This window comes from Stomoxys calcitrans, chromosome 4, assembly GCF_963082655.1.
Source record: "Stomoxys calcitrans chromosome 4, idStoCalc2.1, whole genome shotgun sequence".
Taxonomy (NCBI): domain Eukaryota; kingdom Metazoa; phylum Arthropoda; class Insecta; order Diptera; family Muscidae; genus Stomoxys; species Stomoxys calcitrans.
The window spans coordinates 97,369,990-97,393,632 of record NC_081555.1 but is presented as its reverse complement, the minus strand read 5'-3'; the positions used below and the strand labels follow the sequence as shown (position 1 = coordinate 97,393,632).

The 23,643-nt window shown below is 39.1% G+C and overlaps 1 protein-coding gene across 2 annotated transcripts; it reads left to right on the top strand.

Annotated features, from left to right (window-relative positions):
- Nucleotides 1-2,762: 2,762 nt before the first annotated feature.
- Nucleotides 2,763-22,544, top strand: LOC106089652 (integrator complex subunit 6). Of its 2 annotated transcripts, none has more exons than XM_013255575.2 (2): nucleotides 2,763-3,002; nucleotides 18,299-22,544. In XM_013255575.2, exon 2 carries the CDS (start codon nucleotides 18,688-18,690, stop codon nucleotides 22,117-22,119), a length of 3,432 nt encoding a protein of 1,143 aa, XP_013111029.2. In that variant the 5' UTR covers nucleotides 2,763-3,002; nucleotides 18,299-18,687; the 3' UTR covers nucleotides 22,120-22,544. The 2 variants fall into 2 exon arrangements, with proteins under 2 accessions (XP_013111029.2, XP_013111028.2); XM_013255574.2 differs by lacking the exon at nucleotides 2,763-3,002 and adding an exon at nucleotides 3,014-3,522.
- The last annotated feature ends 1,099 nt before the right edge of the window (nucleotides 22,545-23,643 follow it).

Below are 23,643 nucleotides of genomic sequence, written 5' to 3'. Positions count from 1 at the left end.
CAAGATGACAAATTGCACCATATGTTGTACAAATGAGACCACCATTCATTTTTTCGCCATGGCATATGAATTGGAGTTTCTTGCGCTTGTGGAAGCGAGTGATCGATACAGAATTATCTACTTGGAAAAAATTTTACTGTTTCCACTGATTGCTCTGATATTTCGAACATAAAAACCATGACACCGATGGTTCGACATATGTCGCGTTGGTTGTTAAACTTTGTCTAATATGATTTTAACTCTTGCCATCGTCCAGGAAGTCTCATGATGCTTGTCGACGCGATGAGTAGAGCTCCCGTGGAAGAAGAAGCAGATCAAGAAGATGTAATAGCGCCCGGCACGGGATAGCTGTGTGCACCATACAAGCTGGAACTTTGGGGTCCGATCTGTATAGTGTTCATTGTTATCACGAGAAGCTTAACACCACCGTTTTTAGATTTTGGAAAAATAATCAGCTGTATTTTCCAGACTGACATTTAGATTAATTGCAAAATCAAAACAAAAATTGTACTCAGCTGTTCGCATGACCTCACTTTATAAGTGCATCCTGTGTTCTGACAAAGAAAAGAGTCCGTCGGATATCGCAATAATTTAATAGGCATTTTGCTGTGAATGATGTCAGTACTAGGCTTAACGGAGAATCGTCTTAACCTAGCGCTCCCATACAATTTTTTATATTTTTTCTTTATTATAAACACACGGTACAATTGTTTAAATTACAAAAATTTTGCTTTTGAACCTTTATCCCACTTGCTTATACTTTGGCACATAGCACCAACCATGACATAATTACCAGGTAGTGTGCCGTAAACAGCTGAGTACAAATTTTTTCTCGCGATGTCACTATCTGTCAAGGATTTTTGGTAGTGTGTGTGTATTATAGCTAAGAACTATGACACACAAACAACGAAAAATGGCGCGAACTAGTAACATACTCAAAATCAGAGTTGCAGTGATCACTGATTTTGACAGATAGTGCACTCAATATTTTGTTGTAGGACAACTGACACTACCTGTAAATGAATGTATCTTGGATACAACCCTGTGGCGATGGCGGCACAAATTCCTACTAGGCTGCCAAATTTTTGAACACTACCTAATTTATATTTTAGATTTTATTTGCATTGTCATGTGTAGCAGCCACAAAATCAAAAGATTTATAATTATAAACGCGTAAAGCATAAATTAAAACAATTAAAGTGTGAAAAAAGGAACCAAGTGTGAACAAATTTTAAAATTTAGAAGAAAGCGTAAACAAAGAATGAATGTAAAAAGAAAACAAGTTGACATCCTCAATGCCAAGAACTGCCAAAAATTGTATGTCGGCTGATCGCTTGGCTTAACCTTATTCAGTGAATTCTGAATTTAATTGTGTTGAAGCAGAGTATTCTATTCAGTTTTCGGAATTGTTGCAAAAAACTTTAACATATTTTTTTTTAAACATAATTACATGCCATTTTTATACTAACTGAATCTTACATGCATATTACTACAGGATTAATTGTTATTAAGTGCTCCTTTTAAGCCATTAGCTTAAAGAAGGCATTTATTTATTTCACATATTTTTACTTTATACGTTTTTTATGGAATTTGACAGTTCACGAATACACTACCTTGGTACAATTAGAAGGTAAAGTCATAAGTCCAGCTGATCAAATTTGCCAATTTCAGAGCTGTATCCAAATCCCACTATAACGTCAAATGTACTTTTTTTAGACTTTTTTTCTAAACCAAGCTAATAGTAACAGCTGATAACTGACAGAAGAAAGAATGCAATTACAGAGTCACAAGCCGTTAAAAAAATTTGTCAACGCCGATTATATGAAAAACCCGCAATTACTTTTTGGGCAACCCAATAAAACCAAAAACAAATCCTGTCTTTTTGGGGAATTAAGTGACATGCACAAGCGTACACGATTATACATGAATGTGCATATCACACACATCAATATACAATTCTTGAAAACAGTTGCATATTTTGGTACTTTTATCGATTATTCAGTCAAGAAATCGGGTTCATTTGGGATTTAAAAATAAATCCTGCAAACATTGTTTTAATGTTTGTATGATATAACCTACAAAAAAAAAAAAAACAGGATTAACCATTTAAATAAAAAAAAAATGGAAACGTAACTTAAATCCAAAAAAAGCGATTAAAACCCCGTTTACATTGCTTAATAAATCCGGATTTAAGGCTCTCGTAACCTGATTTTATAAAAGAAAATCAGATGATCGTGGCATTAAATCCGGAGTTAAAGAGCACTGTTAACTGTGTTTTATTTTTGTATGGTAAAACTTGCAAAAGAACACAGGATTGAAAAAGCCAAAAATACGGTTTTAGTGGCCAATGAAAACATACTTTTATGGCTTTTTCGAGATTTAAATGGTAAAGCCTGTGGTTATTGCAGTCTGGCCATATAAAATTAACTCAGCTTGATGACAAGATGGCGGATTGCACCATATGATTAGTGGTTGTTGTACCAATGAGATCACCATTAATGGTTTCGCCATGGAGTGTTTCCTAAAAATCGATAATTTTTTCAAATAATTACGATGGTATGCTGGCATCAACCTATAATGTATTTTTCGTAAATTATTTTCATAAAAACTCAGGTAGGTTTCCGATTCCTAAAAAAAAAATCGATAACAATGGTCGTTGATAATTGATTTCAAATCGATTGCTACGATTTTCGGACCAATTCATCGACAACAATTGTCAAACTCTTGGCAATGTCATGTTCATTCTCAAAAACAGCAAAACAGCGAGGTTGGATGGAGGTTTCAACGGAAAAAGTGATTAAAAGTTAAAGTGAACAATAAGTGATTTGATTTTGAAAAAAATACAAGAGAGAAGAGAAGTGTTTAATAAGCAAGCAAGCAACAACGACGTTGGCGGAGCCCGCAGCAGAATAAACACAATTTCAACTCGGGAACAAAAACAAAAAGAGAAAATTTTGCGTTCTCGGTGCGCTACTCTCCGATTAGTGATAAAAATATTTGTTGTAAGCACAAAAGAAAAAAAAAACAATTTATACAATTCTTTTTTTTTTATTTTTTTACACCATTCTGTGAGCGTATGAGCAAAAGAGTATATTCGACGACGTCGTGATATTGGTTGTTACTTGTATTTGTTGTTGTATAGACTTACTTTTGGTGAGCTGGTTGGTTCGTCCGTCGATTTATTTTGGATGACGATACGAAGTGATGGTGATGATGGTGCGAAGAAGAATGAGCTTCATTGAGTGTGTGTGTGTGTTATGTGCTTGCTATTTGGTTTTGTGAGTAAAAATGTGTTGAATTACTAAACCAACAGCAACAACAACAGCATTGAGTACATTCATGTGGAGCATTGCATTATTATGAGAAATATTCAATTTAAAGAAAATAAAAAAGCACACCAAAGAGAATGACAACAACGAAGACGACCGCAAGAATACAGAGCAAGCAAACCAAGAACCCAAACACAATCAAATTTGTTAGCTTCAGCGGCTTTGGATCTTAAGTGTATCTTACCCCCGCTCGGTAAGTGTTTGTGGGGTTTCCTTGTAGATCGCACACACAGGAATTAAATGGCAAACCATTTTGGGCGGCTTTTAAAAATTAAGGGCTTCAAATTCAAAACAAAAGATACTTGTTAGGAAATAATGTCATTTGTTATTGTGAAAGTTTAATATATTTGTGTAAATTTTATATTCTGCTTAATAACAAATGTTGCCTTTCTTTTGCCGACGGTGTCGTTGACAATTCTAGTTGTGGGCATAACGAAATGAGTGAATTTGACTGGTGCTAACACTCCTTATTTGAGAACAGAAGAGATAATAAAGCTGCGGCAGCGAAAATAAATACGTAGAGTTGGCGTTCATATTGAGGTGTGCGTTTGACAGTTGGTATTTGATTACGATTTAAACACATTGCTGTCGTCGCAATTTTTTAGCGAAAGAACTCCAAGATAATTTTGTTGTTGTTCTTGTTCCCCCACTTTTTCATATGGTGCATTTTGTGAGAAGACTGAACTCGGCGCATCAGTTTTTCTTTCACAGAATTGAGGATGCATTTCTTTTCTGGATGCAACAGCTTTTCTGCGATTATACCGATACAACCAAGGCAATTTAAAAACACATGTCGCTTTTTAAGCCTGAATATGATACAAAATTATGGAACAAAGTTACCCATCAAAAAACGTTTACTACCATAAGTCAACAAATACCTTAGCTACGCTGAGCAACATGTTTATCTATAAACACCCAATTCTGCTTCACCGCCGTCATCAAAAATAATTATTGACGTCTAAAATATTTCGCGGACCACCACAAAACTCAAAGCATTAATCTACCTACCTACCTACCCACCTGCTCACCGATGGTGCAATATTATTTTCTCTTTTTGTTTACATATTTTAATTTCGCTTTCAAATCTTAACGGTGCATACATGGGTTCTTTTAATTCTGAAAATAGTATAGGCTTTTTTCTTCACTTTCGTCTTTTTAATGCGTTGATGTCACAAAGGTTCTCTGCCGCGCTCTCTTGGCAAATACAATTTTATTTATTATCAATTCAAATTTATTTGTGTTACTCGTTCAACCATTTTTTTTTTGCCTTGTTTTCTGTTGTGTTTACAAAACGCAAAATACTCTAATTTAGAGAGCTTCCACGGGATTGTGCGAATGTGTGTGCATATTTCACGTTCTCGCAGTAGTGAATTTGTTTAACCTTGCCAGAGTTGCCATTATTATGTTTTATTAATCCCCATTGATGGGAGTAGTGGCTCAACTAAGGCAATGTGTTTCTCAAGCAAGCGAATGGTATTAGAAAATAAAACATGTTTTCATAGAATTGAAATATTTAAATTTTTATGTAAAAATCGAATAATGAAGAATTTTATTTTTTTTTTGTATATATTCGCCTTTGCAATATACGTAATTGTTATGACATTGATGTCATAGAACTTAGGCGCCTCCAAAGTATTGGATAAGACTGGGTTCGCATGCTGGCGAGAACCCAGGCGTTCAACTGGCTATTTTTGTGAAGTAGGTATTCAGCTGTACAAAACTTCTTTACTAAGAGATGTTGCTCTGCGACACGTCGTTCAAACTAGGCATTACAAATGAGGAGAAGAATCCCAGATGTTCATTTAAGAAATGTTCATAGGCCAATTGGCAATTTTAACTCGTAAAGCACACAATAAGCCGATTACTGGGTTAGGTTGTTATTGTAACCACATATGCATGTAGACGTGGCGATCCTCGCCAAGCTCCTGTTGGTGAGCAAGGTCGTTCCGATCGCTGCGGGAAATTGGGCCAATTTGCAATTTTAACTCGTTGAGCGCACAAAAAGCCGATTACTGACTTAGGTTTTCGTTGTATTCACATTTGCATGTGGAGGTGGCGATCCTCGTCAAGCTTCTGTTGGTGAGCAAGGTCGTTCCGATCGCTGCAGAAACGTGATATCCATTGGTTACTTAAAGGCTCCAAAAAACTCGCCTTGTCATATTGAGCATCATATGCACTCAGTATTTAATCAAGAGCTGTTGCCGCCCTGCCTCTCACTGAGACACTCACTGCACTTGATACAGCTTGTGACTCTGTAATTGCATTCTTTCTTCTGTCAGTTATCAGCTGTAACTTTTAGCTTGCTTTAGAAAAAAAATGTAAAAAAGTATATTTGATTAAAGTTCATTCTTATTAAAAAGGCATTTACTTTCTTTTAAAAAATCCGCAATTACTTTTTGGGCAACCCAATACATTGGGGCGACAGCCCTTGCCGATGAATGACTTCAGAGACCCACACGACTCATACCCAGAGGGATCTGGGTATGAGTCGTGTGGGTCTGGCTGGTTAGGTTAATAGGTGACGTGTGGTCCCTGTTTACAATCGGGATATACATCTTGCACGTCAGCAATCCTTGCTCTGAAGTAGTTGAGGCGGCTGCATCTGTCGGAACGTAATTGAGCCAGAACTACTCTGGTTTGCCGGGGAGGTCAATTTCTCCAGGTGTAACGGGAGGCGGTCGTTCTCCAAGAAATATATTCACCCAGTGGCTATTTATCGCATCTGCTACCGTGTCTGCATGAAAGTTGTCTAGACCCGCTTTATATGCCGCTTGATCTAGAGGTTCTCTGTTGTAGCGCTGTACCTCACGCTATAGATCATGTAGATCTACCTTAAGGCAAGATGATGATATGGATGGTCTCTGCCATAACAGCTCAAAAGGTATTGCTAAAACAGCATGTAATTATGTATTCGCACTGGTAGGATCTTTGTCCCTGATGGGGGTGGTCCACGTGAGAACTAAGGAGACAGCCCTTCACAGTTCGAAGGTCGGCATTCTGACAGATTTGAAAATTATTCCACTGCGTGTCACAGAGCTGATGAGACCACACTGGCGCTGCATAACTTACAACAGACCGGCCAATTGCTTTGTACGTGGTCAACAAGGTTTCTTTGTCAGCACTCCATGTGCTGCCAGCAAGTGACTTGAGGACCTTGTTTCTACTTTTGACTTTATCGCAAATTGCTGTGGCATGTGGGGAGAATGTGTAAGAGCTGTAAAATGCGACGCCAAGTATTTTAAGATACTTGATGGTCGGAATCATTTCTCCATCGACCATTACAGTCACAAACCGGCCAATTGTTTTGAACGTGGTCAACTAGGTTTCTTTGTAAGCATCCCAAGTGCTACCGGCAAGTGACTTGAGGACCATGTTTCTACTTTTGACTTTATCGCAAATTGCTGTGGCATGTGGGGAGATTGTTTAGGAGCTGCCAAATGTGAGTCCAAGTATTTTGGAACACTTCATGGTTCCAAATCATTTCTTCATCGACCATCACTTTCTGCTCAGTATTCACCTCACGTGTATTTGTGGTGAACTATGTGACTGAAGATTTTGTGGCAGGAGGATAGGTAGAGGATAGAATAGGTAAAGATTAAATAGTACCGGAGATATCACCCCGCCTTGGGAAACTCTCTGTTTCACTCTACGGTGCTTCGACTTCTTATCCCTAAATTTCACAAATGACTGGCGACCACACAGATAGTTCGCGGCCCAGCGTTTCATGCCTGACTGGAACGATGTATTAGCGATGTCCTCAAAAAGTTTGGCATGTCTGGCCGTGTCGAACGCCTTCAATGGGTCCAGTGCCACCAGGGTCGTCCTATCACATGGCCTGGACTGATTTAAGCCAAGGCAAATGTGTGCGGTTATGGTATGCAAAGCTGTTGTGTGCTATGTAGTCTTCGAAATCCGTGCTGATGCTTGGAATGGAATGGAAGTTCTCCTACGAGACCAGGGAAGAGTAATGCCTCAAGCGTCTTGGCTACTGGTGAGAGAATGGAGATTGGTCTGTACGACTCCCCTAAATTAGGCTCTTTTCCAGGCTTTAGTAGTGGGATCACTCTGCCCATTTTTCAGGCATCGGGAACTATTAGAGTGTTCAAAGACAGGTTGAAGACAGTAGTAAGGTACTCAATTCCAGGTAGATCCAGATTCTTCAGCATCAGATTTGGCGCAACGGATGACATTCGTAACTTCGCCCACGGTAAATTGTGATGGCTGTCCATCGGCTCGGAAACCGCGGATACGACGAATGGCTCTCCTCCTTGCCTGTCACTCTCGGGATGCACAATAAATTGACGGTTGAACAACCAGGCACATCTCTTCGGATCAGTCACGGTTATTTCGCCAAAAGTGATTGTGGTCCTGTCTTCCTGTCTACGGGCTTCGAGAGGGACTTAACAGTAGACCCCAGCTTACCTAAACCGGTGCCTAAGTTACATTGCTTCAATTGTTCCAGCCACAAATTCCGCTCATGTTCGTTGACTACCCTGTTTATTTCCAGATTCAGCTCACTGATTCTATGGCTAGTGGGATCCGGTACCGTAAAAGACATTTTCCATTGTTAGGGTCAGATCGTTTTCTATATTTTATATAAATGTACCACATGAAATATTGATTATAAATATTTAAGAAATTGGCCATATGTTTTTACATCGTTGACGGTACATAAACAATGTTTGTATATTTTATAATTCTTTCCCCTTTTCAACTTATGGGTTTTGACACACATACACATCTTTAGATGTCTGTTGTTTATCTACTATTCACTGAGTTCTAGCATGTGTATGCGAAATTTTTTGAATGCTCTTAATAGAAGTTTTCTAGCATAATTACTTAATTATAGTGATATAGAAAAATACTGTATCAAAGCACATTTGTACAAAGACCTTAAAACTTAAGGACCAAGATAAAACATTTAATTGGGCACACTTCCAATTGGCGCTGGTCAAAATGGTCAAAAAAGGCACTTTTATATTCCAAGTTTAAAAATTCATTTGTATATGATAAGGTCGGCACTGATTCCTGATTCACATTAAAAACCCTATGTTTTTCACGATCGATTTTTAAACACTCAATGGCTTTTTAATAATAAATGTTTTTTTTTTTTGGTTTAAAATCGATTATCTAAAAAAGTAATCGAACTTAGTACCAGCCTTTGCAATTAAAATTGTGTTTATCGATCAGAGAGTGCCAATGTAGTACGTCGGAAAAATTTGAGTGTGTTATACGATCATAAGGGATGGTTCATTTTAAGCGATTGTCAAAATCGTAATATAGGTACGACAAATTCCAACAAACCATAGGTCTAAAACAGTAATGGGCGCATTAACATAGTTGAAAATATTAAATTGTGTTTGTATAAGTGCCAGTAAAACCTGAAAAATCAAATAAGTAGCTCTCTAAAATAACCGACCTCTCTCTCGACCGAACTTAGCCACCACGAAGTTGCTTGAACTGTATGTGTTCTATTCTTCGTGTCCCGCCCATGGGCATAGGAAACACGGGTGAGTGTTGTTACCCAAAACAGAAGCTCGATTTTGATGTAAGACCCCCTTGGTCTAAAATTTATTGTAGATAACGTTTTAAACAACTGCTGGGTTTGTTTTTTTGCCCTTACAAATTGATCCACCTTAATTAGCATACCCTTTTCTCTCTCATCCCAGATGTATTCATATGAAGTTGTCAAGTAGAAATCATTTATTTTAAACAGATGTCTTTTTATCAATGGTATCGGCGTAACTTTTTTTATTGTATGTAGTAATGGAAGAGGCCATCGTAGCGCAGAGGTTAGACCAGCAGAAAAAAAATTTTCACCGGTGGTTTTCCCCTCCTAATGCTGGCGACATTTGTGAGGTACCTTACATGGCAAAACTTCTCTATAAAGAGGTGTCGCAGTGCGGCTCGCCGTTCGGACTCGGCTATAAAAAGGAGGCCCCTTATCATTGAGCTTAAACTTGAATCGGACTGCACTCATTGATATGTGAGAAGTTTGCCCCTGTTCCTTAGTGGAATGTTCAAGGGCAAAATTTGCATTTGCATGTAGTAATGTTAAAAAGTCACCGTAGCGAAGAGGTTAGTACGTACGCCTATGATGATGAAACACCCCGGGTTCGAATCATAGCGAGAACAATAGAAAAAAAAATTCAGCGGTAGTTATCCCCTCCTAATGCTGGCAACATTTATGAGGCACTATGCCATAAATAATGCCATAAAAAGATGATGCAACATTGAGTTTAAACTTGAATCGAACAGTACAAATTGATATGTAAGAAGAAGTTTGTTAGGAGTGTTCAATGCAAATTTGGATGTAAACAGGGAATAACTATAGGTACTTAACGTGCAAGACAATCATATTTAAATAAATGTTTAAAACAGTTTTCTGTTTAAAATTGCTGGCAAATAATTCATATTTTTCGAGAAGACCAGCCCCAGATCGTCGGTAAAAATTACCGTTCTCCAGTTACTTGGCTTAATGTTACCTCGGATCGATCACTGGCCCTCTGGTCGGTTATTGACCCCATTAGATGTTTTTGAATCTCTTTAACGGTAATGGAGGGAATTTCAGATTTAAACGATTTGTAGCCGACCTTACAGTGCAGGGAGCTAAAATTATGTGATCCCAGATACTCGCCTGACAAGGTCAAATCAAACAAGAAGTTTCTTAAGCTTGCTATATTCTGCCATTATCTTCAAGTTCAGCGTCTTAAGCTCGGTTGCCAGATTTTTTTGAGACAGATGCCTAAAATTCCAAACAAATTTTCCCATAAAATCCCCAATTAAAATGTTTTTGCCCTAAGAAAGTACCATAGTATTGTGTACAGCTTTCCGAATTGCTGCCAAAAACTTTAACAAAATATCATTATTTTTTAAACAAAATTTCATGCAATTTTTTATACTAACTCAATTTTACATTCACATTACACTAGGATTAATTGTTCTTAAGTGCTCCTTTTAAGCCCTTAGCGTAAAAAAGGCATTTCATTCTTTGACGTGAAAGACGTGAAGAAAAACAAGTAAAAAGGCGTTAAGTTCGGCCCGGCCAAACTTAACGCCTCGGCATACATATATACCTCGGGTATATATATAAACCACATTTCGGCATAATCCAATGAAAAATGCATTATTTATGCCCCCATAGCAGCTTTATCGAAATATGGGCTGATCTGAACCATATACGACACCGATGTCGAAAAGCCTACCTTAAGTCACTGTGTCAAATTTCAGCGAAATTGGATTATAAAAGTGCATTCTATGGGATCCAGACTTTAAATCGAGAGATCGGTCTATACACAAATTTGAACCAATCACTGTCCCAAAATTTGACGAAATCGTACAATAAATGCGCCAAATTGAAAAAGAATATTGAAGGGCCTAACACAACTTACTGTCCCAAATTGCGGACAAATCGGTCTATAAATGGGCCTTTTATGGGCCCAAGACCTTACATCGAGGGATCGGTCTATATGGCAACTATATCCAAATCTAGACCGATCTGAGCCAAAGAATCTGCGCAAAGTTTCAGCTCAACATCTCTATTTTTAAAGACTGTAGCTTGATTTCAACAGACAGACGGGCGGACATGGCTAGATCGTCTAAGATTTTTACACTGATCAAGAATATATATACTTTATAGGGTCGGAAATGAATATTTCGATGTGTTGCAAACGGAATGACAATATGAGTATACCCCCATCCTTCGGAGGTGGGTATAAAAATACTGATAATTTTTTTTTTTTTTTATAAAAAATTTTGTTTTATACCCACAATCAAAGGATTAGTGTATATTAATTTTGCCAATGTAAGTAATAAAGAACACTACGTGCAAAATTTCAGCCGATAACAATGTGGCTTACAGGGGCTCAAGATGTCAAATCGGGAGATAGTTTTATTCGGTTTGTATGGGTGCTTTAATATGAGGTTATAATATTTGGCATGTTTCTAAGGGCTTAGCCATCTCTATCCATTTGCACATCACACAAAATTTCAAGGAAATAGCTTCATTCGTTCGACCACTATCGTGATTTCGACGGGGGGGTCACACATCAATATTTCACACATCCTATGGTGGTGGGTATAGAAAGTTATCCCTGTATTTGGATGTCGCGACATTGGACGATCTGAAATTGCAACATTTCCAGCTTTAGTACGATTGATTTCATTGGGCGATCAGTTGAGTTGGTAACGGGCAATTTTGTAATGGAAATGTCCATTTCTGAATTGAATTGTACACATTTTTGCAATTAACTTAGTAGCAGAACATTCAAAACACTGATATCGAATGAAGCTGAAAGAAATTTTACACTATACTAATTTTTATTTCTTCTGGCAGCGCAACTATAGTTGAGTTGCCATCCATAATCGACCTCTAAGCCTATGCTTCCTAATGGACTAAAGCCTACAGCGGTCAAAAAAAGTATTCATCATTAGCAAAATTGATAATAAATTCACTTATTTTGGGTAATTGAAGAAAATTTAAAGTAAACAAATAATGCAGTTTTATGCAATAGTTTATTTTTCGTAATATGTTTTAAAATAAATTCAAAAAATAAATTTAATTAGCGCAAAAAATGCAATTTTATATAATAACACCAAAAACAGAACAAAAAAAGTATTCATCATTGATGTGCTATCATCAAAGTCAAATTCAAATATTATTTGGGAATCCCCCTTTTCTGTTTTATTTAGTAAAGGAGGCTTTGCCCTTGACAGCAAATATTTAATTTCATTCAAAATATAGTTTTTGTCAAAATGGGTCGTAAGCAAAACGAGGTTTCTGATGAGGTAAAAGTTTTGATAATAAAACACCACAGGAATGGTTTAACTCAAAAAACTATCAGTGAAATATTAAATAGACCACGATCTACTATACAATCCATCATTAGAAAGAGGACAGAAACGAAAACTGTTGACAATAAACCAAGATCTGGTCGACCAAAAGCACTTTCAGTTGGAGATGTGCGTTGGCTAGTGCGGCAAGTTCAGAAAACTCCGAAGACAAATGCGACCATTCTTCGTAAAAACACTATGGAATATTTAGGGAAGGAAGTTACTACACAAACAATTCGAAATACACTCAAAAGGCATAGTTACAGAGGAAGAACTGCACGTAAGAAGCCCTTTATAAATAAAATAAACCGAGTGAAAAGGCTAAACTTCGCAAAAATGTATGTAAAACAGCCCGAATCATTTTGGAAAACAGTCATTTTTGCAGACGAGAGCAAGTTTAATCTCTTTGGGTGCGATGGAAAGGTCATAGTGTACAGAAAACCAAATACAGAGCTTGAAGAACGAAACACAGTTGCTACTGTAAAACATGGTGGAGGTGGTTTAATGGTTTGGGGGTGTATGGCGGCTTCAGGAGCGGGAAATCTTGAAATTATTAATGGAGTAATGGATCATAAGTATTACATTGACATTTTAAAGAGGAATTTAAAAGATAGTGCTGTAAAACTTGGGCTTGGTAATAACTTTCAATATTATCAAGATAATGACCCCAAACATTCTGCTTTAAATACCAAGATGTGGATGCTGTATAACTGCCCCAAAGTCATTAAAACTCCTCCTCAAAGTCCCGACTTGAACCCAATTGAACATCTTTGGGAACATCTCGAACGCAAATTGAGAACGCGCAATTTTCGAGCAAGAGTCAAATGCAACAGGTGATAATGGAGGAATGGACTAATATAGACCAAAATATAACCGCTAAATTAGTCCAATCGATGTCAAACCATTTAAAAGAAGTTATAAGACGCGGTGGTCGAATAACAAAGTATTAATTTTTTTAAATTATGTTATTTATTTTTTTGTTTTTTTGCAATGATGAATACTTTTTTTGTTTAATTTTTTGTGTTCAGCTGTAAAATGGCCCTTTTTGTTCCAATAAATACTATTTTTTTCTTTAAAAACAATGAAATTGTGTACATATATATCACACAAGCACTACTGCATCATTAGTTTAATATGTTTTTATTCCAATTGTCTTTTGTAGACTTATTAAAAAAAAAACATTGAATGATGAATACTTTTTTTGACCGCTGTATGTCTATCGTATTCATTTATAATTTCTCCTCTCGGTTTCTATACGCTTCTACATTAAACATATGCTTTCAATTGAATCATACCTAATTCAAGGGTACTGGCCAGCACTAAACATAAGGAAAATTCGTATACTCAAGAAGCCATACTGATGGAATTTACCCCAGAAAATCCCGGATTTTTATTTTGGAAAAAATTGTTCCCCAATCACGAAAAATATCCACTGTTTGTGGCAGTTTCCCCTAATCTGGCAACACTGTTCTCAATGTCATCCAGGATAGGTGACTTCGCTTGTAGTGACTCAAATATTGGGTGACCTACAAGAACCGGGCTTGGTTTTTCAAGCGGAAGATAGAATAGTGATTGGACATTTAGATAGACTTGTTTCGGACGGACAGGTCGGACAAACACAATGTTCGTTATCCTGCAAAAGTAATCGCTCTTGGCTGATCCGAAGAGATGTCAGGTTATTCAACCTTCAATCTATTGAGCATCCTGAGAATGACGGCAAGGAGGAGATCCATTTGTCGCATTCATGACCTCCGAGCGGAGTTACATATGTCATCCGCAGCGCCAAGACATCCAGGTTTATAAAGAAACCTTGTTGACTACATACAAATCAATTGGCCGGTCAGTGTTAAACTATGCAAGACTGGTGTGACCTGAGCGACACGCAGTAGATAAACTTTCATATCTGTTAGAATGACGGCGTACGTACTGCGATAGGCTGTCTCCTCAGTTCTGATGTAAACAACATTCATCAGGAGACAAAGATCCTTACCGTGTGAAGGCAAAACTACTTGCTGTCTAAACAGTATACACCGAAGTCATTAACCGGTGCAGAACAATCCAATTGCTGACATAGATGTAAGATCCAAACCCTCTTTAATCTAACCGAAGCAGTACCTACTTGACTGCTATCCCAAAAACCATCTTTTGGATAGGCACCCATTGCCCAGAGATATCTGGGTGGATCAATCCCATGGTAGCCGGTTGTACGCACCGGAATGATCCGATGGAACTCTTCATCGGCAAGGGCTGCCGCATCAGTGTACGTGTTCGCTTTTTTTTCGTCATGGGAGAGGCACATCCCGGAGTGCCTTCTCCGCATGTTTCTGGTCCGTGCCGGGATTGAAAAGAACCCCGGATCCTGGTTCGGTTCGGTTTGCCAGAACCTCCTCCATCATCGGTCGGTGTCGGTGAGGTCTAACCGGTGCATGAAAGGGGTACATCCCCGATCGTGCTCTGGGCTCAGTTCATTACGGGAGTATAGTCTTACTGGATATGTTGCAACGTGTACATACCGCCGGTTGGTAACTGTGTCCCAATTAATGGCCATGCTTACAACCCCGACTAAGTGGGTTACTATCTGGTTACTATAATCGTCTGGTTCTAGGGGTCTTTAATGCGCATCACACTTCATGGCATTCTTCCCTAGCTAACGACCAGCGTGGCATAGCTGTGGCAGAGCAGATTGAAGGCTCTACGTTTTGCACGGTGAATGAGGATGTCCCCACTAGGATCCCTGTGGACGCACCCCATCTTAGTGGCAGATTTCCTGGGTCTTGACACTCAACGGCAGATCAAGCAGACGAAAGATAGAACACAACAAACTGCTACAAGAACAACAACAATTGATTAATATCCGAATCCTTTTTATACCCTCCACGATAGGATGGGGGTATACTAATTTCGTCATTCTGTTTGTAACTACTCGAAATATTCGTCTGAGACCCCATAAAGCATATATATTCTTGATCGTCGCGACATTTTATGTCGATCTAGCCATGTCCGTCCGTCCGTCCGTCTGTCTGTCGAAAGCACGCTAACTTCCGAAGGAGTAAAGCTAGCCGCTTGAAATTTTGCACAAATACTTCTTATTAGTGTAGGTCGTTTGGTATTGTAAATGGGCCATATCGGTCCATGTTTTGATATAGCTGCCATATAAATCGATCTTGGGTCTTGACTTCTTGAGCCTCTAGAGGGCGCAATTTTTATCCGATTTGGCTGAAATTTTGCTTGACGTCTTTTATTCTTACTTTCAACAACTGTGTCAAATAAGGTTGAAATCAGTTCATAACCTGATATAGCTGCCATATAAACTGATCTGGGATCTTGACTTCTTGAGCCTCTAGAGGTCGCAATTATTATCCGATTTTTGCACGACAGATTCTCTCATGACCATCAACATACGTGTGTATTATGGTCTAAATCGGTCTATAGCCCGATACAGCTCCCATATAAATCGATCTCTCTATTTTACTTCTTGAGCCCCCAAAGGGCGTAATTCTTATTCGAATTGGCTGACATTTTGCACAGGTCTTCAACATATAATTTAATTGTGGTCCAAACCGGACCATATATTGATATCGCTCTAATAGCAGAGCAAATCTTTTCTTATATCCTTTTTTTGCCTAAGAAGAGATGCCGGGAAAAGAACTCGACAAATGCGATCCATGGCGGAGGGTATATAAGATTCGGCCCTGCCGAACTTGTTTGAACCTTACCTAACCGAATCACTACTTGACTGCTGTCCCAAAAATCATCTTTTGGATAGGCATCCATAGCCAAGAAAAATCTAACGAGTAGTCTCGCAAATACGGTAGCCGAAACGATGAAGGGCTATCAAGTGATTGTCTGCCACCTATTGCATCTGGGGAGAATAACATCCCTTGGCAAACGTGAATAGTTCTGGTTCAATTGCGTTCCAGTAGTCGCCTCAACTGCTACAGAGCTAGCATTGTTGTTGTTGTCGTCGTAACCACATTTTCATGTGGAGGTGGCGATCCTCGTCAAGCTCATGCAGGTTAGCAAGCTCGTTCCAAACCGAAGGACTGATCGCCGTGGGAACAGGGTGGTTATTTAATGGCGCCAATAACCCGCCTTGTCATATCGAGCATAATAGGCACTCAGTATTTGTGCAAGAGCCGGTGCCGCCCGGCCTCTCACTGAGACTCCCCACTCAATACTGCTGATTGTTCGCAACTGCAGTTGCAGCTACTACGTCTGGAGCAATTTGTGAACGCGCTCGATAGCTACAAGCTAAGCCTCACGTGATAAAGATGAACCCGCACAAATCGGATCTCAAAGTAACAGTCTATGTGACTTGACCTTCTTTGGTGAATCCTGCTACAAACAATAGAATATTAATAGGCACGGGGTTGCGTAATACCCTGACTTGTCGCCTCTGGCAGGAGAGTGTTGGAAATTGTTAATTGGGTTGCCTAAAAAGTAATTGCGGATTTAAAAAAAAAATTACATGCATTTTTAATAAAACTTAGAATGAACTTTAATCAAATATATAATTGTCATTTTGTTCGATAACCTTTTGCCATCTTCCTGGCAAATTCGGTATTCCACGCTCATAGAACTTCTGGCCTTTATCTGCAAAAAACTGAACCAAGTGCGATTTTATAGCCTCATCATTGTCGAAAGTTTTACCATTTAAGGAGTTCTGCAAAGATCGAAATAAATGGTAGTCTGATGGTGCAAGGTCAGGGCTATAGGGTGGATGCATCAAAAGTTCCCAGCCAAGCTCACTCAGATGTGTGCGGTCTAGCATTGTCCTGATGGAATATGACACCTTTACGATTGACCAATTCTGGTCGCTTCTCCTTGATGGCTGTATTCAATTTGTCCAATTGTTGACAGTAAACATCCGAATTAATCGTTTGGTTCCTTGGAAGCAGCTCAAAATATACCACACCCTTCCAATACCACCAAACAGACAGCATAACCTTCTTTTGGTGGATATCAGCCTTTAAAGTGGTTTGAGCTGGTTCACCATGCTTGGACCATGATCGTTTTCGACTAACGTTGTTGTAAACAATCCATTTTTCATCTCCAGTTATGATTCGTTTTAAAAACGGATAGAATTCATTGCGTTTAAGGTGCATATCACAAGCGTTGATTCGGTTTGTCAAATGAATTGCTTTCAATACATGTGGTACCCATATTAAAATTGACGCCAAACAAACAAATGTAAACAAAATTTCGCGCACTTTTTTTCTAAAGCTAGCTAAAAGTAACAGCTGATAACTGACAGAAGAAAGAATGCAATTACAGAGTCACAAGCCGTTGAAAAAATTTGTCAACGCCGACTATATTACTACAATACTATTGGGTTGCCCAAATTATAATTGCGGATTTTTTAAAAGATAGTAAATGCATTTTTAATAAAACTTAGAATGAACTTTAATCAAATATACTTTTTTTACACTTTTTTTCTAAAGCAAGCTAAAAGTAACAGCCGATAACTGACAGAAGAAAGAATGCAATTAACGAGTCACAAACTGTGAAAAATTTGTCAACGCCGACTATATGAAAAATCCGCAATTACTTTTTGGGCAACCCAATATATTACCGACAATTACTTTTTGGGCAACCCAATACATATCGAGGAAAGTCTCCTTGCATCACTCCTGTCACAATATTATTATTAATATGAAGGTTTTTTTATCTTGTAAAATTTCTTCTTATCAAAAAAGTCTTTATCGATAGTAATACAAATATTACATTGTCATTAAAAGTGGATGCCTATGCCCTCTACAAATGCATGCAGCACTAAGCAAAATAAATATATTTTTTATTTAGATATATGAGATAAATATACTCGTTTTAAGTTAACGTCCATTATCACTATCAATTTATGGGATAATTTTGAAATGCTCACCAGATAAAAACTTCTAATTGTTATACCGCGCTTAAAACTCTTTATCCATCAATGGAACAACAACAATAAAGGTCCCAATTCCAATGCCAATGAAAGAAATTCTTGGGCAAATTTAAGTTTCATTTTGGACTTGGATTCGTAAAGGCAGTGGAAAAATTCAAAATTATTAAAAAACAAAAGTGTATTAAAACATATCAAACCAATTTTCATTAATTGTGTCTTTCTCTCTCCATTTTTTTTTCTCTTACATTTTCAGATGAATTTCAATTTATTTTTATATTTGAGAAAAGAAATGTTTTCCAAACGGCGAAATGAGAAAAAAATGAAAGGGGCGTTGTAAACAACGCTCTCTTTATCGTTAAAACTACTTTGGAATTACTATGCGATAAAACAAAAAACGGAATACAGTAAAAAGTCATTCCTTTTTTAAAGTTCGTTGATTTTCTGACACACAAAAATCATAGACTGAAATTGTAAGGAGCAGACAAGGATAAGGCAAAACGTAGTGCTACGAGCTACGACGCTTAAATACATACAAATATACAAAAAGAAAAGATTTATAGAAAAAAGTGCGAGTGCGGCTCTTAAGTGCATGTGTTTCTAGGGGAAAACTACGGAAAACTCATTGCTGTTGAAAAGTGAAAAATGACAATTATACTTTTCTTGGTCGACACTTCGTCGTCTATGTGCCAAAAAGCCTACGTTAATGGCGTCCAAAAAACCTACTTGGATATCGCCAAGGGAGCCGTGGAAACTTTTCTCAAATATCGTCAGCGCACACAAGACTGTCTGGGTGATCGTTACATGCTGCTGACATTTGAGGAGCCGCCTGCCAATGTAAAGGCCGGCTGGAAGGAGAATCATGCCACATTCATGAATGAACTGAAGAATCTACAAAGTACGGGTCTTACATCGATGGGGGAATCCCTGAAAAACGCCTTTGATTTGTTAAATTTGAATCGTATGCAATCTGGTATTGATACATATGGCCAGGGTAGGTGCCCCTTTTACTTGGAGCCCTCTGTGATAATAGTCATAACGGATGGTGGCCGTTATTCCAATCGTAATGTGGTGCACCAGGACATTATTTTACCCCTTAACACCCAAATACCGGGAACAAAGTTCACCAAGGAACCCTTTCGCTGGGACCAACGTTTGTTTTCTTTAGTGCTGCGCATGTCTGGCAATAGAATGGATGAACGGGTGGAAGGAAAGGTGCCCCATGATGATTCGCCCATTGAGAGGATGTGTGAGGTAACCGGCGGGCGTTCATATCGTGTGAGATCTCACTATGTGCTCAACCAATGTATTGAAAGCTTAGTGCAAAAAGTACAACCTGGTGTGGTGTTACAGTTCGAACCCCTAATTCCTAAAGATCCAAATAATATGACAAACGAAGCACTACAAGATTTAATTTTTCAGCCATTGAAAAAAATGATCTATGTACAAAAGCATATTAGCCAAAAAACCTTCCCCATAGGCTATTGGCCTCTGCCCGAACCATATTGGCCAGATCCCAAGGCACCGACTCTGCCACCCCGTGATGCTCATCCCAAGTTGAAAATAGTAACACCGGCCGTGGAGGAGCCTCAGACAGTGCATAACTTTCCTGTGGACAAGTATGAGATAGAAGCCAGCCCCCTGACCTTGCAGATTCTGCAGAAACGTGAAATGAAGAAATGTTGGCAAGTCATTATCTCGAATGGCATGCATGGCTTTGAATTGCCATTTGGGTATCTCAAGGCCTCATCCACTACATCACAGGTGCATCTTTATGTCTTGGCCTATAATTATCCGGCCCTCTTACCATTGCTGCACGATTTAATTCACAAATACAATATGAGCCCACCAAATGATTTAATGTACAAATTTAATGCGTACGTTCGATCCATTCCTCCCTACTATTGTCCATTCTTGCGGAAGGCATTACTTAACATCTCTGTGCCTTATCCCCTGCTGCAGTTCCTGTTACCGGACAATGTGGATAATTATCTCTCACCAAATATAGCAAATCAATTGAAGCATATAAAGAACACAGCCAAACAAGATCAAGAGAACCTATGCATGAAGGTATACAAGCAATTGAAGCAGCCGAAACCGCCCTATCGTCAGGTGGAAACGGCCAAGTTAAATACTGGTGTGCCACTGCGCAGGGATCTGGTGCGCCATCCATTGCTGCGTGACACTTTTGCCAAACTTCACTCAGAAATCGAGCCGCTAGAAAACTACACTGTAGTCGTGCCCCAATTGACGCGACAACAATCGGCCAAATCATATCGCAACCCCTTCGATATACCAAGAAGGGATATCATTGAGGAAATCGCCCGAATGCGTGAGGCCTTTATGAGACCTCAACCCGCCAGTCTAGTGGCCAAAGATTCTGGTCACTGTTTGCCTATAGCTGAAATGGGCAATTACCAGGAGTATTTGAAGAATAAAGATAATCCCTTGCGCGAAATTGAACCGACAAATGTACGGCAACATATGTTTGGCAATCCCTATAAGAAGGATAAGCATATGGTTATGGTTGATGAAGCTGATTTGAGTGATGTGGCGCCCATGAAAGGTGGAAATGGCGCAGGTCCTTCTGGGGGGCCTGGTGTTAGTGGCATAGGTGGTCCTCCGGGCGGCAAGAAGCTAGACTCTTCGAGAGCCCGAAAACGTAAGGCTGGTCCCATACGCATGGATTTTGTTTTTAGGCGCACATCGACAGACTCAAGGCCACGCACCCCCACTCCTTCGATATCATCGTCTAGTATTTCTTCGAGCACATCTTCAGTATCTTCCCTCTCCGATTTAGAGTCCATAGACTCGGATTCGGATACCTCTTCGATATCTTCGGGCATGTCTGATGATGGAGATCCTGATCGTTTGGTTGTTGCATTTCCCGATTTCACCGACGAGGAGGCCACAGAAACCGAATTCACATTCAACGGTTACGTGGTTGATTTCATTAATGGTGTGGGAGTTGAAAATAGCTGTGATAATCCTAGTAACGATGTCTTGAGCCCAACGGTCTCGAATCTTAATGCCAGCGGACTAACTTCAAATTTGCCCATGGTCAATGGGCAAATAACACCGCCAATGAGTCCACATCATCCATTGATGCAGCCGCCGCCACATCAGTCACCTGCTCCCACAACCAATCCCTATATGACGAATTACGCATCTTTGGGACCACATGAACCTAGTACACCTCCACCTCCGACACTATTAGGCCCGCCAACGCACTTAGCTATCAATGCAATGCTTCATGGCACTGCCTCGCCCCTAAATGGTAATATTTACAGTACACCCAGTAATCTGCCAATCGCTAGTAATGGTGGGCCATTAATAGTGAATAATGCGGGAACATCAGTATCAGCAGCACCTACAAGTCCAGTTACAAATCCATATCAACACCAAAGCCCAGCGCCGCTACAACAGTTGACATCCGTGGTCCACCATGCTGCACTAACACCGCCATCCCCATCCCAGCCTGCTCATCACTTACACGACATCAACGATGCTCAAGAAATTTCCAGAATATTACAACAATGCCACAATGGCAGCATTAACTCTTCGGTGACATCGTCGTCCTCATCATCGGCTACCACAACAATCTCATCCGAGACCACGAACGCCGCAGATTGTGCCTCCAAATCCGATCCTGAGACGGCGCTTATGCCTCCGCCCTCAATGCCTTTGGGCTCAAGTAGCTTCGATTCCCTTAAAAGGGAAAGTGGCAACACCAGCACCACAACTACCATAACTTCACTAACATTCTCAAATCATGTCAATCATTCTTCGTCAGCACCTGCGACGGCGGCGCCCACTCCGCTAACCGATGAGCAAAGAGAACAAGCACGTAAACACAATATGGATTTGAGGGCGCAAGTATTTCGCGATATTCGTAAACCGGGACGCAACTATTCCCAACTACTTGAACATTTGAATCTAATCAAAGGCGATGCGGATATGAAATCAAATTTCATACAAATGTGCATTTCGGAATCGCTGCGATTCCGACGCAAGCAAATGGTCAATAGCATACAGGAGTGGTGGGATAAAAAACAACAAGTACAGGCAACTAGTTAACAATTACTGTAATACTAGATAGCGAAGATTTATAATTAAAAAAAAAAATGAATACTGAAACAAAGGACCATGTCGTCAAATTGGAATCAAACGAATCATTATTTCTTCTATTGTTTTTAGTGTGTTCTTTTCATTCGGAGTTTTCTGTTTCATCTTCTAGTTTTATGAGGCCCCTACTCTGTAAAGGCCCACCATCTTGCAAAGGAGCAAGGGTCTGATTTAGTTGGAAATATGTATTGTAAATAATTGCAGGCCTGTAGTTTCTTGGAATACCCATACATACACATTGAGAGCAGGGGAATAGTATTAATACGGCTTCAAAGCAATGTATGCGAGAGTAGTTTTTAATTTTGTTATTTCTTTACTGATCACTATTTAGTTTTTCTTCTTCTTCTTTTCAATAAAGAGTTAATCAAAGAACCATAGATCCTTTGAAATGTATTTTTTTTTTGTTAAGTTAGTGTGTGTTAAATGCTATGATTGTATGGTTGTACCAAAGGCGTTTATAGTATGGAAATTTTTCTCTTAAATTTAAAGGGTGCAGTAAAAGGTACTTTATATTTTGTACTAGCGGGACCGGGCCCGCTCCGCTGCGCCTTCTTTTACTTTATATGGAACAAATATTTCCTTGAAATGAAATTATTTTCGACAATTAAAGAGCTTTTAGTGAAATACCATGCTACGAAAATAGTATATCGCTTAATAATATCTGAATCCCATATGATCTTTATTGGTCTACGAACTTAAGTTTGGATGTAAGGTGTGTACTCCATTCTTAAAATACTTTATTTCAGCCCGACATTCTCATGATGTCTGATTTAGGGGTGTTTTCGGGGATGAGGTGGTCCTCCAGATACTTGGCGCTGAAAAAATATCAGCATCGTGCTCTCATTCAAACCCCATATTGCCATTGGTTTAGGGAAGTTTACACGATGAGGCGTCCCCCAAACACATGGCCCCAATATAGGTTATCAAATTCGTTTTCTAGTCTCAAATACCTTTCATTTGAGCCACATATTGGCATGGTCGAAAAATTTTTACCCTTTGGGGGGTGTTTTTGGGAAGGAGTGATGCCCTAAATACATGGTCCTAAATTTGGATATCAAATTCGTATTCTACTCCCAAATACCTTTATTTGATTCCCATATTGCGATGGGGATTTTGGGGAAGGAGTTGACCCCCAGAAAATAGGTCCCGAAGTGGGTATCAATTATTGCTCTGCCCCCCACAAAACCTTTCATTTAAGCTCCACATTGACATGGTCGGTAAATATGCCCGATTTAGGGGTGTTTTGCGGATTGGGGTGGTCCCCCAAATATTAAGCTCGGAAAATATATCAGCAACGTGCTCTATTCTCATATATCTATGTATATATCATTGAACTCCATATTGCCATTGGCCTCAAAATTGGATATCAAATTCGTCTTCTAATCTCATTTAAACTCCTTATTGCAAAAGTCAGCAAATATGTCAGGTTTGGGGTATTGGCTCCAAAAATTATAAATATTAAGTTCCACTCTCTTT

Coding starts and splice junctions, on each gene's coding strand:
- LOC106089652 (XM_013255575.2), top strand. CDS start 18,688: ATGACAATTATACTTTTCTTGGTCGACACTTCGTCGTCTATGTGCCAA.